The 14,856-nt window shown below is 36.1% G+C and overlaps 1 protein-coding gene across 1 annotated transcript in view; it reads right to left on the bottom strand.

The window, feature by feature from the left end:
* GPHN (gephyrin) overlaps positions 1-14,856 on the bottom strand; it is a 195,926-nt gene that overhangs the window by 68,874 nt on the left and 112,196 nt on the right. The window contains exons 10-11 of the mRNA XM_031064763.1: positions 3,582-3,638; positions 1,475-1,546 (exon numbers count right to left, since the gene is read on the bottom strand). Of these exons, the coding sequence (XP_030920623.1) occupies positions 1,475-1,546; positions 3,582-3,638 (129 nt within the window). The remainder of the gene's footprint in view (positions 1-1,474; positions 1,547-3,581; positions 3,639-14,856) is intronic.

The raw sequence follows: 14,856 nt of genomic DNA, 5'->3' as shown, positions 1-14,856 counted from the left end.
TGACTTTCTGTGAAATAATGTATGATTAGAGCATATTTTTTGTAGTACCATATTTCATGGCATTTTTTTCTGGCTTTACATTTATTTTTAAGTACTAAATCAGGAATTTAACAATAAGTAGTTTAAAATAACTTGCTTTGTCTTGATTGTGAGTTATCACCAAGTCTAAAATATGACAGTTTCCCTCCAAAACTTGATTTCTAAAAGATTTGCCAGGATAAAGATAGCATATAAAGGATAAAGACATCCTTTAATTCACTTTATTTTACAGGAAACTGCAAAATATTAGCAGCTCAATTTCCTTGTATTTGACCTTCAAAAGATTATAAACTCAAGAATTTCTACGTGACAATAAGCAGTAATCAACTGTATGTCAGATACAAAGCTGTATATGCAAAAGCATCCAAAAGGAGCAAAAATTATCAAATAATTTTCATTACAAAAATTATCTTGCACTGTATAACCTTAGTGGCTTATGCATTAGAATGATAGTTCTGAGGATGACAACAATCACAGTGTATGGAAGACACAGAGGACATGAATCTAAAGAAATTACTGAGAGACCCTTCAGTGGACAGATGTGCAAAGGGATAAAGTGTTATTAACTTTCACATTTACTCTGCTACAAACTTTTTCCTAATTTTCATTTTATGCAAAATACATGGCTTAAAGACACTTCTATATAGAATTGCTGAAAAGCTATTCTTAATTTATGAGGTGAACTACTAAACAAGAGGTACTGCTGTCTGTGTTGTTATATTGGATTTGACTTGCTTATTAAATATTTCTGTGAAAACTGGGTGACTTTTATAGGGTGTCATGACTGATATACTAGATCCTAATTCTTTTTTTACAACTTTTTTTCATTAAAGAACAAATGTGACACAGAAGAAACATGCTGCTGTATTTTTGCATTATTCTGCTAAAAAAAAACAAGCAACAAAATTTGCATAGCTGTCATTCAACCCAATATCGATCTATTTTGTGAGATAAAACAGGGACCCAAAAAGATTAATGGCAAAGACAGAGGTACATGTGAACCTATATGCTTTTGGGTTACCTTGTATCAGCCACAGTTTTTGGTTCAGGTAAGACTATCTCTCGCAGAAAGCCTTAATTTAAAGAATAAAAATATTTTCTGTTTTATTCCTTGCTAAGTTTAATATTCAGGAAACTTTCAGATATGCAACTTCAGTTTTGGAAAGGGATTTTTTTTTAGTTTCTGTAAAGTCAAGCAGTTTGATTAGCACTCATTAAAATGCAGTAGGATATTCCTTACAACAAACTCTGCCAATCAGGTCAGGTTTCTCACATACATTAAAATGAAACCCCAGCTAGAAAAGAAAGAAAATACAAAGGAAGAAATAGAGAGAGAAAGGAAAAAGATGAGGATGAGAGGACAAACCAACCAGGTTTGGTGTTACCAGCCAGTAGAGGTTTTTTAAAAAAATGAGATCACCGAGTGAAATCGTACATTTACTCGGAGAGAGCATCCTTTGACATTGCCTTCTGGGTGATCTCCGAGCTCCTCCAGCTTTCGATGGAGCTACATGTAAACATCAGAAAATGAATTGGAAAAGCAACCTGCTCTCCTGTCACAGCTGCTTTTACTTCATTTTTCTCTTGCTCTTTGTTTTTGTGTTTTGTTTTATTTTGTTTTTAATAAACCATAGCATAATGCATTTCTCACTGCCTCTGCCAAAACATTTCAAGATATCAAAGTGCTTTGAACGACACAGACATACAAGGCTCAGTCAACTTGATATCTGGAAACAAGGTATCTTTGCTTAACATGGCTCTTTTTCACTACAGGCAAAAAAAAGAAAAATCAAGGGAACGATAAAGCTACTGAATCTCTGCTACATTGTGAGGGGTTTTTTTTTTCTTATTTATTAGTAAGGCTGTGTTCTAGAATTTATTTACATAAAAAGAATTTTAATGGAAAAATATTTTATTTAATAAAATACATTTTATTTTATTAAAATATAGTATTTTAAATTTTTATTTTTATTTCTGTAAAATGAATATTTTCATGTTTGGGATCCACAATTAGGATTTCTGATTTTCTATAGGGAAGATTTTCTGTCTACATATATATTTTAGATCATGGCATTAAATCACATAAAGAAATATTAATCCAAAATGAGCTATTAGTGGGTCTTCATAATAGCAGGTGAAACCCACCATCTAAGTAAGCAACATCTTCTGCGTATGTGCATGCATTATGCATCTAGATCTGTATGAGATGACTGATGCCACAAAATGCATGGTCACTGCAATCATGAATAGAATTTTCAAAAACAGCACAGAAACTGTGGCTGTCTTGTATTTTTATCCATGTGAATTCAGCAGTCCTGAATGTCTTCTCCTGAAACAGAGCCTCATTCATGTACACTGCTCTTCTCATCTACACTGTAATTAAAACATCTTCCCAAAACACAAGATGAAAAGATAAAGCCTCACAGACAGTGAGGAATGCTACAGATGCCTCTAGCTAGAGCTTGTATAAACAAGTAGCAACTGGCTTCTTTTTTTATGCTAAGATCAATTTAAATGGAGGCATTACCAGAAAGAGGTGCATAATTAATCCTTTCCCTCCCCTTCTTTGTGCTCAGTGAAATAACATTTTCACAAAGAGCAGCTGTAGAACAGTGTTAGAGAACAGAAAGGATGGCTTGTCCTGGAACAAATGCAATACACTTACATACAAAACCAAAACCAAAACAAAAGATCATAAACCAAGAAGACAGGAAAGGCAGAGAGAATACAGAAGAAAAAAATAAATAATTAGTGGTTGAGAAAGTGCTAAAAGGAAACAAAGTAGGAAAAAAGTGAAAAACTGGATAACTGAAATAGAGGCAACTCAAGATCAAAATGGGTTAGACTGCATATGGTCAGCCTCTTGGTCCAAAACCATTTATCAGGGTGTAACACTGTGTATGGTGGGTGTTGGTTTAGATATCTGCCTATTCTGTTAAGCAATCTAAATATTTCTGTATGTTTATACAAACATTAAAAGGCAGAAGATACTTTCAGCAAAACAGTGGCTCCATTCTTATTAGTCTCCTGTGACCATCTTTCATTTGATCTCTATCTACTTTGATTTTGTTTTTCTAATTTAAAGTCTATATATATATTTGAAATATTCAACTCTCTTGAAATGGTCTTTTGCAGTATTAAATGCAAAAAGGATGAACACTATAAAAGTTTAATTATGTTTTAAGATGGGAAGCAGTAGTTTGAAGATGAGTAAATCACTTCTCTATGTAACAAGCAGATCAGAGAAGTGGTTTAATCATGATCACCAAATTACAGGCACTTTAAAAAGGTTGTTACTATTTCTCACTTCTAGAGACACCCACAGCTACCTAACTGGCAGCCTGCCTTCAATAGGTTGTTCTATGTGTAGCACAGAAACAAACAAAATGTGACCCAACAGCAATAAGAATACTGAAATAAAAATGATGTGATGGTGAGAAATGGAAAAGCCCCTTCCCTCCCTCCCCACACCTCCCCCTTCAAAAGGAAAAGTGTAGGCTATAGAAGAAAACTTGCAAAATAAATGTTAGAAACATATTTACTTTGAGGGATCCAACTCTACTAGCAACTCCTTTGCTTTCATCCGGCCGTCTAATTTGCTACAATGGGGGAAGATGGGTAAAAAAGACAGAAGAATAAAGAAAAAGTGAACTTAAAAAAATTTCCACACAATCAGTTAGCAGTACATGCAAGACATCAATTTGACTCTCTGAGACACCTCTAGAGGACAAAGACACAGACTCTAATTTCTAGAATAAATGACGCTTTATCATGGCATTTTAAACTTGCTTTGTTGATCACTTCTTTCTCAGTATATTACCAATCTGGCACATTGGTTACATGCTGAATTCACTAGCATTTTTGAAAGAATACATGTTACTTATCTGATTTGGATATTAAGAATAATGAAATTCTACAACTCTAACTGAAGAAAAAACCCCCCTATACCTTCTATAAACCATATGAGCAGAGTATGCTATAGCTGGGAGCCTGCAAGTATGATGACTGATACCTGACAGAATGCAACACAGATTCCTATTGACCCAGGCCTAGAGATTTTAGCCACTGCTATCATGATTCCCAGTTAAAAATTATGCTGCCCAACCAGAAAATTTTAATGCCAGACCAATATTAGATTTTTATTTAAAATATTTAAATATCTGTGTATATGACCCCCAACATCTCCTAGCTGATTACTTTTCCTTTATCATATATGGTTTTTCCTAGATGATGCAGAGGATGGAAGAAACAAATGAGGTAGTTGCTCAAAATTTTGGCTTCGTATTTTTAGAAGCATGCAAAATAAAGCATTCATTTACGGCAAAAGTTATTTTCAGAATTTCTTAATCTGGTAAATATACCTCTTTCACCATTAAAGTGAACATGTGTCATTTGAAGCAGAGAGGAAGAAGACAATAAAAATTACTTTCGTGACAACCTACTTGTCTGAGCCAAGACTGAACTGAAAGTTCTTATTATCTTAACTAAAACAAAATCCCACACAACTGAGGTGAACCTTTTCAAATCACAGTAACTGGCTTGAAGAAATCTTAGCAAGGAAACCAAAGACTGAATGAACCATGGAAATTCAACTGTGCTTTATGCTCTCTGGAGCACACTAGCAAGGCACAAGTCAAATTGTCCTGTTTGGTTTTGCCTGACCCACGCAAAACAGAGAAATTCCTCTTCAAAAAACAGTCAACTGAGTGTTTTTCTTTTTCTATTTGTATTTGATTCTCAAGAAAACAATATTTTAACAATTAAAGTATTTAATTCTGATAGTATGTCCATTAGCAAAATACACTGGAAACATTTATGTTAATTTTTGCTTTCCTTCCCTGGTCTTATAGCATTAAAATAGCATCCAGTTTGAACTCTCAAGTGAAACACTGCCACTACTGCTATCATGGGACTCCAAGAAAATCTCCAATCAATACTAGTATACAGACCAAGAAGAAACAGCCATTCTTAAAGAAATTATGTCTCCTTTAGAAGACACATTCAATTAAAATATATGCAGTTGTAACTGAGTTACTACATATTAGCTTTGTACTTCCTAATTGAGAAAAAAAAGAGCACCTCAATTTGGAAAAAGATCCTTATCTGAACAAAAACAAAACATTGTCTTATTATTGAGATGGTAGTACCTAACCAGGATGTTGGGGAAAGCATCTTTGCTCTAACTCACAATCTAGAAGAACTGCAATTCATTTTATCAATTGGAAACTTTTAAATGAATAATAAATTTAGGTTTGTTTGGAAAATGAGAAATAGGGAAAAATAAATGCTTATAATCTCACATAATGACATGGAACTAGGGCATTAAGAAAAGTAATACACAACACAGAAACTTGAGGAAAAGTTGTGACAGCAATATGCACTGCCCTAAAGGGAAAAAGTTTTTCTTGCATTACTCACCAATTGTGGCTGCTCAAGTTGTTCTGAAGGTTTAAGATTCAGTTAGAAATGAGACTGGAGATATTACAGGTGCATATAGCTAATATTATTTGGTCTTTCTTCCAAACATATGTAGAAATACATACACAATGTGTACACTGTGAGCAATGAAGTTCTAAATGCTTGCATATATAAATTACAAGGAGACAGTCTAAGTCTAAGTCTTGCTTTACATCCATAGCACAGTTAATATACATGACAGCATGTTTTCTACAGGAACATTGCAGAGTGCAACTTGAATGCTTCTCAAGGGATGAATGAGAATTACATGAGTATTGCACAAACAATACCACATCTGCTCTGGGAGTTAAATAGGGTATTACCAAGAAGGCAAGGGACAACAGGAATAAACACCCATATCTTTTTCATGGCAAATACCACAAAAAGGAATTCAGATGTATCCTTATATTTCTCTGGTCAACTGTAGGAAGATCTAGAAGTTATAATTCAGAAAATGGCATGGATTATATATCCCACAAGAACCCCATGACGGATGAACACTGGTAAATAGAAAAGATTATGATGAAAAATGTGTGTAAGTCATTTAAATCAAAAGTATCTATACCACAACACAAACTAAATAAGTGGGTTTAAAGATGAGGCAGGAGCAACACCAAGTAGTTATGGGAAAAATGTTACCCAAAAATCCTAAGGGTTTGAAGGTGACAAAGGTTTTGAAGGGTCTGAAGGTGACAAATGAAGATACTTCATGTAAAGAAGGAAGAAGGGTGCTGTGTAGGGAACATTCCAGGAAACTAGGAGAGTATAATGCACTGACAGCTCATAAATGCACTATATTTACATCCCTTTCTTATTCACAATGGAATAACAGCAGGAGTTAATAGCTAAAAATTAGCTACAGTTATCCCTATCTTTATATCTGAAGAACAAGGTGAAGTTACAGTTGGAGCAGAATGAGATAGGAAGCCAGTCGAAGAAAACTTAGGAAGCAAGGAAACCAGAACCAAAGAGTGAGCAAAGAGAAATGCTCAAATATGGTTAGTGGATTTGTTAGAAGATGAGAGAACACAAAATGTTTTCTAGGCAGAAGCCTCATATGGTTTCAGTGCTATTCCACTACCTTCTACTTAATAGAGCACATGAGAAATTAACCAGTTATCTTCATCCTTCATTTACTCCAGAAAACAGAATTTAGAAGACCTAACCGTAAATACGTATCTAATGTATCTAATCTATCACTTATACTTGTCATAAGGGAAGAACAGCTCTGAACAATTACCTGATCTGAGACTCTGCCTTTGCTGGATTTATTGAAAGGAAGAGTTCCACAACAGGAGAAATAGCCTCAAACATTTAACACTATCCATCTTAGACTCCTTCTCCTTTCTGATAATATATTCCATTTGTGCTGCCCTAAAGTTTCCCTGCTTACATTCCAACAAAGAAACTGGAATTTTTTCAGGACCCAAGTCTTTCAGAAGAGTGTTTTCCCATTCACATTCACCAAAAAGCCAAACCTCTGTCAGACTTTTTTCCAAAATCAACATATGAATGGTTCATAATGACATCATCTTTTGGATATGATTAAATTACTTAATTCTGAAGTTGAACAAATGCAAAACTCACAATAGAAATTTTTTACAGGAATAGTTTAAAAAGTTATCAAGTACCTTATTCAACGATCTAGGCATGCAATGGTGGAATTATGATAATCAAAAGTAAGAGATTATACTATACAACATCCAAATCAGGTTCAGATTATTTGCTGTACACATAAGAAAAACATAACTGTTCTCCCACTTGATTACTGCTGCAGAGATCAAAAATGAATGGTGAATAAAGAAAAGCATTATTATTATTACTTGTAGAACACCATGGAGTCTGCAAAGAGATGTTTTGGCAGGTATGTTATACCACATATCCCTGACAACTTGTGATGACAAGCATTTTCTGTTTCCTTCCACAAACACAGTCCCTGTCAGTTTCTAGCCATTGCCTCTTATTGCTGCCTTAGGGAATGTGCAGAGCAATGGAGCGAAGATACTCTACTGAATACCAAATCATGAAACTTGCTTGCATCATATTTGTCAATGTGAGTCCCTATGCTGTTATGAAATATTTTATGAAGTTGTACATTCCATGAGAAAATAAGACCTTCCTTGGGGTTTTTTTTCAGTTTTACCTGCCACTATTTGCTTCCAGTTGTTTTATCTCGAAGGGCAGGGCATCATGCTGAGAAAAGGATGATAAGTTTTGGAAATACAGAACAAAACTGCACATGTGATGCTGCTACTTTGATTCACTTTCTTCAGCAGAATTCCACAATGCGCCCTGAAATTGCTTTTATTTTTTTTTTTACCCCCAAGGGCCATTCAAATAATCAAGGAAAATATAGAAGAAAAACAATAGGATAAGCTCCAGTCCAGCTTAAAGAGATGTTTTGTGATTCAGTGAAAAGGTAGGTGGATGTGCAAAAAAAATATGAAAATGATCCTAAAGATAAATGCATTAAGAAGATAAAAACATTAAACCATACCAGAGGAGAAATTAAATATGAGTCAGCATATATTCAAACAGCCCCCACATGAAGGAGCTCTGAAAGAATACAACATATAAAGAACTGCGATTTTTAGAGGCCATCAGGAATTTGTTATCAAAAGCTTGGAGATTTCTCCAGCTGATAAAGTGCATTCAACAAGAGAAGGAGGTACAGTTGATGAAGAGAAACTACAAAAGCTATGCTATGCATATTATTATACCATTATGTTCCAAATAAATGTTCTTGAAATCTCTCACACAAGTTCTCACGCAGTTGATATTAACAGAGAAACATATCTCAAAACTAACTCAACTGGCAATGATTTCACATCAGTTGGCCAGGAACAAAAAATCTTATGTATTGGCCAGATCACAAAAGGGAGCTGAATACAAAGGAGATTTAAACTCGTGAAGATGGAAAATGCATTTTCTGACCCTAAAGAATGTTAATCGAGTTCAAGGTATGCAACAAACTGAAAAGAAGTGAAGGGTAGTGACATCCAAGTAAGAAGAAAAAGAAAGAAACTGTAAATATTCCATGCCTGGCAAGAAGTCATTTTAATTAGTGAAGTAATTACCTACTACTTCTGAACAACTTTGATGGTGGGGACAGTGACTGTCAACTTCCAAATATTATATAACACAAGACTGGTCTAGGTGGCATGATTTACAACCCTTACTTGCCCAATCAAGAGTGGAAAATTGACAGAAATCCAAACTTCAACTTGAATTCTCTTCACTGATAAGAACGATGTTCTACATCAAGTGAGCAGTTTCTACTGCTAACAAAGAGCTTAATACATTTTTAATATAGCAGCAAATCAATTTAAGCTAAAAAATGCATTATGTATAACTTTTACATCCATGCATAAAAAAGAGATTTGCACTTGAAAGTATTTTTACTTCTGCGGTTTTATGGCAGACAAACACCAATTAGAGGGGGCTTCTTAAATGGGGAATATTTCAAACAAAGGGAATACAGGCTCCTATAAAAATGACATACATTCTCAAACAATAAACATATTCATGTCTGTGCATTACACCACAGTTTGGCATAAAAGTTTTATTAAGGTTGCTGCACTTCTTGATAACATTAAACCCTAACGCTAAACAAAAGTGTAATGTATGTGAATGCTAATGGATGCCAATAAAACATCATTGATCATACCATCTCACAATTTTGTTCACACTCCCCACAATTTTTTTTTTCAAATGGCCACTACTACTCACACTGTTCCACATGCAGATGTAGGAATAAACACAGTGCAGGTGGAACAAGCAGTGGTAAAAAGCACAGCAATTTTCTTACTGTTTTCAAACTTGTATCATCACTAGATCAAATGCTCTGTTAACACACATAATAGCAAAGACAATGTAACCATGTCCTTACACAAGAGACTTCGTACACAGGTAATTTTACACCAACATTTGTCAATTCTTTAAAAATATCTATTGACTTCAGGGAAATTTAATGTTCAGAAATAAAATCTAAAATTTGATAGGTAAATGCACGGCCAGGGCAAGACAGACTACAATAAATACAAATATTACATAGCGTGCCTCTATTTGTAGTGACTCAAAGTCCTAAATCTCATCCAAACTAGAAATCTGGGCATATGAGAGCTTGGTCCTTACTGTCACTCTAAAGTGAACAGTTGGATAATTCTCCCGTCACATGGCTAAGTTTTGCAAATTATCCTACCGGCTCAAGGCTGCCTTTCAGACATTTCTTCCTGACCACAGCCCTTCCTTTTCTCATAATGCTATTGTTGCATCCAAGCTACTTCCTACTCTTCTTTAAACACTTTAAGTCCTGCAGTCTCATCACTCAAGAGTCACAAATACCGCTTTGGTCTATATCAGACCTTTACCATTCAACCTTTACATCCAATTCTCCTCAATTCAGTATTTTCAATCCTCTCATTTCAGACCCACTTTATCATTTTTTTACTGTCTGCTGGCACATTTTGCTCCTCACCTATGCCTGCAGCCTCAGTGATTCTAGAGTTTCCCTACCAAAGAAAGCAGAATTCACACCTCATGGTCCTGGTAGAGTTTTTCAAAACCCAAACACCTATTCCTTATATCAGAAATCTGTTTTGGCAAGAAGGAAAGGTCATATTTAAGGCAAAAATAAAAATGCTCTAGTCTTGGGTGGTGAAGTTCTGTATTCTTTTTATACACCTTTTCCAAACTGGCAATTCACTTCTGAATCTGCTATTTTGCCTTGCTGTCCTGAGCTGAACTTAAGTTTTAAAAGCTGCAGCAGATACCGGGTTATAGCACATACAGTGGTGGACGCTGTCCTTTAAACACTTTTAGACACTAAACTAGCTCCTATCAAAGATACCTTCATGGTCGCTGAGAAAACTGTTGCACCAATGAAATCACTTAGAAGTGAAGTGACCTGATGATGGGACAGGTAACACAAACCAGCTCTCTGGTAGGGTTATAAAGCAAATATCTGCTCTCTTTGACCACTTCTCCCATCAAAATTAAGGGAGAAATGTTTGCATTGGGGCTCAGGGTAACAAGGAACCTTTCTAAAAACAGATGGAGCAGTGGGACTTTAAAGGGAAGAGGACAAGCACCTTTAAGGTTTCTTTTCAAATATCTGTAACAGCCTGCATTTTATCCTTTTGACTAGACAGGGCTGTGTGTAAACACATCTTGTCACATATATTTCCTCACATTTATACATCCTGAGGAGCCCAATAATGAAAGAGGAGCGGAAGGGTTGGTAAGGATATTGGAAAAGGGTGTACCCACTAAAACCACAGGAAATAATTAAAGCAGTGGGAGAACAATATCAGAAGATAAAGTTAAGGTGGAAAGATCTGGTGTGCAATTCACTTGGCAGAAGCTTAAAACAATATGACCTTTAAGTGGCCAAGTACTAACAATAACCTGGTAAATGGCCAAGGTCAATCTTGTCCACACTAACAGTGCTGTTGCATGAAACCATTGTCCAACGAGGCTGTCTGCAAACTTCATAAAGCAAACACCATGTTGCACAGGACTGCCATGCAAACACCTAAGAACTTGCTCAAAGGTGCTTCTCACATTTTGAAAAACTATGTATAAAAGAAAAAAAGGAGTCTTAAGAAATAAACTGCAATGGGTGGTGCAGATTTGAAAAAAAGTCAGCAGCTGGTTTGAAATCTTGCCAAACCTGTTACTGTTTCTTACAGAACCATTTCCACAAATCTGCTGTGAGGTTATCAAGTGGGAGGCCCTGTTTCCAACACAGGCATTGGAGAAAAATATGTTCCAACTGTAAGAGCTTTGAATGTCTCACCTTAAGGATTCCTACTTTCTCATAGACTTTTTCCATATAGACTTTACTATTGCTAGTTTAAATAAAAAGCAACACCCTGAAATGTATGAAGGATTCAGTAAATGTAAATATCAATAAATGCCTACAGAAATTCATATCCAGTAATGTGCAATGATGGCATGGAAGCAATCAGAAATAGAAAAAATCACTTCCTTTCCTTTCAAAGAAGTAAACAAACTGTTGAAAACTAATTGAAGAAATCAAATTCTACCCTACTCATAAATGCCCCTTATAAAGAGATAATATACGTTTTGCCTTTTAAAATGAAACTAAATTTGTGAGCAAATTAGGGGCAATTAATTTAAGCATATAAGACTTTGGAATGAGTTTGTTTTAAAGGACAAAAATGAGGGAACTTGACTTAATTGATGAAAATAAAATCTGAAAATTTTTACACAACCCTTTTGTCTGGCTGAGGAAAGAATACAAGACAGGATTGGCCTATTTAAGTTAAAAGGCAAAAAGGCAACTGAGTGTAGAGTGACCAATGAGATAGTGAGGTTATAAAACAAGGCTTGAGACAGCTGTGCAGAAGGGAAAAACTATTTTTAGTTTGCTGATCTTTGATGGTATTACATATTATTAATGTTAAATAATATTAGATATTGCTCAAAATAGGAGTTAAGATCATAGAACCAGTAGGTGCCATTTATTTTCAACTCCTCTATTTCCTAAAACCCTTTCCAAAAGTGAAAATGGACTTAAGAAACCACTAGTACACTTGCTAAAGAGCCTACCACTTGAAGGAAATTGCATATTTACATCATGAGAAAAGCAATATCTGTGCTTCAGATTCTTGCTATCCTCTCAAATCTTGCATCAGATAGAGGTTACTCCTGTGATGAAACCAGCAAACTTTTACTGCAGATGATACATTAATCACTGGAGTATGCATGACTTGAAAGAGCATTAGTAGCCTAAATATCAGTTTTGGCTCCTGGGAACATATAACTGCCTGCTGCTAGACTACCTTCAGTTGCCTGTTGTGCTGGTTTTGGCTGGGGTGCAGATAATTTTCTTCACAATAGCTGCCACAGGTCTATGCTTTGGATTTGTGCTGGAAACACAGTCAACAATACAGGGATGCTTTTTCTGCTGCTGTGCAGTTCTTGCAACATCATCAAAGCCTTTTCTGTTCTTCCCCACCAGCAAGTGGGCTGGGGGTGCACAAAAACTGGGGATGGGACACAGCTGGAACAGCTGACCCCAACCAGAGGGATATCCCACCCCATACGGGGTGATGCTCAGCATGTAAGGCTGAGGGAAGAAGGTGGGGACATTTGGAATGATGGCGTTTGTCTTCCCAAACAACTGTTACAAGTGATGGGACCCTGCTCCCATGGGGATGGCTGAACACCTGCCTGCCCATGGCAAGCCATGAATTAATTCCTTGTGTTGCTTTCCTTGTGTGTGCTTTTGCTTTCCCTATTAAACTGTCTTCATCTCAATCCACAAGTTTTCTCACTTTTACTCTTCTGATTCTCTCCCCCATCCCACTGGTTGGGGAGTGAGTGAACAGCTGCAGGGGGCTTGGTTGCCAGCTGGGGTTAAACTGCAAGAGTCTTTTTGGCACCATACATGGGGCTCAAAGCATTTGAGATAATGACAGATTTGATTGACATGCGCTAGATTGCATTTATAGCTGTTATTTCTGTTCAACTAATAATCAGCAGGCTCCTGTGATTTTCATGGGGCTCACTTGCATGACTGTGTATTAGTCTAGTGCTCCTTAGTGACTGCCTTTTGCTTTTGCTGCTTGCTGTAGTGTTGTGTAGCCTCAAACCAGCTCTGCCCCAGCCAAAACCAGCACACGTGTGTGAAATGCAGATGATGATGATGATGATGCAAAACTGTAGACGGATGATACAATATCAAACTGTGACATGCTTGCTTCAAGAGCAAGGTAATATAGAACAGCATAAGAACCCTCCTTGAACGTCTAAGAGATATATTAAAGGTGGCAGAGAAAAGGAAGGACATATATGGATGGGGAAGCACCAGAAAGCATAAAAATGTTGATGGCATGCAGATTGGTAGTTCATTTAGTTCACAGCACTTCATGTAGCTTCTGGGGATACCCAAGCAGTAAAATCAGACAACCTAAAATAATTTACAGACCAAAACAGAGTTGAGCTGTTGAGATGAAATCAGAATGATAAAGAGCACATTTACATAAGGAGAACACAGTACAGCAACAAAATCTAACATATTCAAGAGGTGGAAACAAATGGAGAGACAAATATCCCCTTTACTGTTAGGTTCTAAAGAGTATAAAAGATGCATCCAACACTGACCTAAAGGATACTGGCATAAGAAGGATGCTAGAGAAGTTGTGGAGAAGGTCATAGCTGGTGTTCCACATCCTCTCCATCATTTCAAGCTATCCTGACCAGACCAGCTGGGTACGCACATATGGATTCTGGACAGACTACTGAATGCATGTATCTTTATGCCTTTGAATACATAGATATGAAAGGGTGAATTAAACCCTTTTTGTTCTAAAATAGCATCAGCTATCTCTCCTATAACATCTGGCACTGAACTTTGCTACACCATCATTAAATTGTCTAATAAGAAAGAACCAACAAAGAAGATTGCTGTTTATCCTAACAGGTACATTTTTAAAACTGCTGATTATTTCATCAGAAAAGAACACAGCAATAAATGATGTGGATTATTTATTACATCAAGAGTCAGTGAAGGAACAGAAGCTGAGCTGTTACTTAAATGAGGTTAATGTATGAATGGACTAAGACACTAAAGAAGAGGAACAAAAGAAAACCAAATTCCTTCAGACATAAGACTATATGAAAATTCAGCCTACAGGATGCAGAGTTTTCCTGTGTAAACCATTTTTCACGAAGAAAAAAGATTTAGTCAGTTGACATATGTAATAGGAACCAAGAGCCCCAAAGAAAAAAGACTGAATGGAAAAGGGAAGCCAATACTTTTCTGATGCCATCTTCAGCAAGACATAAAAATGATCATCAGGTGCCAACAAACTTAATAAGCATCAGTGACAAAACCAGAACTTGATATATTGAAAATGTAGTCTGCAAACAATTCTGTAGAGGTGCATTCACAGTAATTTCTAACTGAAGACACTGGATAAAAGTCAGATGTAACTACACAGCTGTTGGTCAAAGAAACTCAAACCATTAAACAAACACTAAAACGCTCATCTTGTGTTACATCAGAATTCAAACCAGAGATTTGTTTTGGATAGGAACTGAAAAGATCTCAGTAAGGCTTCTAATGTGACAAGAATGCACATCTTCTCCATATCTTACAGAAATGACAAATTGAAGTTACCAGAACTTGAAAATAACACTTGGCCTTGGAAGACAGCATAGTAAGAAATGAAAACTCTTGCTCCCAAAGTTAATTGAAAAAAACATTTTAAGGAGGAACTAAAAATCTGATGCAGTGCTAGCATACAGGGACTAGAACGCATGCAATGCATGTGTGAGCCAGGATGTACTGAAAGATTGTTCTCTTCTGAAGGAATACACATACAGAATAGT

This window comes from Geospiza fortis, unplaced genomic scaffold, assembly GCF_000277835.1.
Source record: "Geospiza fortis unplaced genomic scaffold, GeoFor_1.0 scaffold54, whole genome shotgun sequence".
Classification (NCBI taxonomy): Eukaryota; Metazoa; Chordata; class Aves; order Passeriformes; family Thraupidae; genus Geospiza; species Geospiza fortis.
Note: the sequence above shows the minus strand (reverse complement) of the source record. Positions and strands in the feature narration are given on the sequence as shown.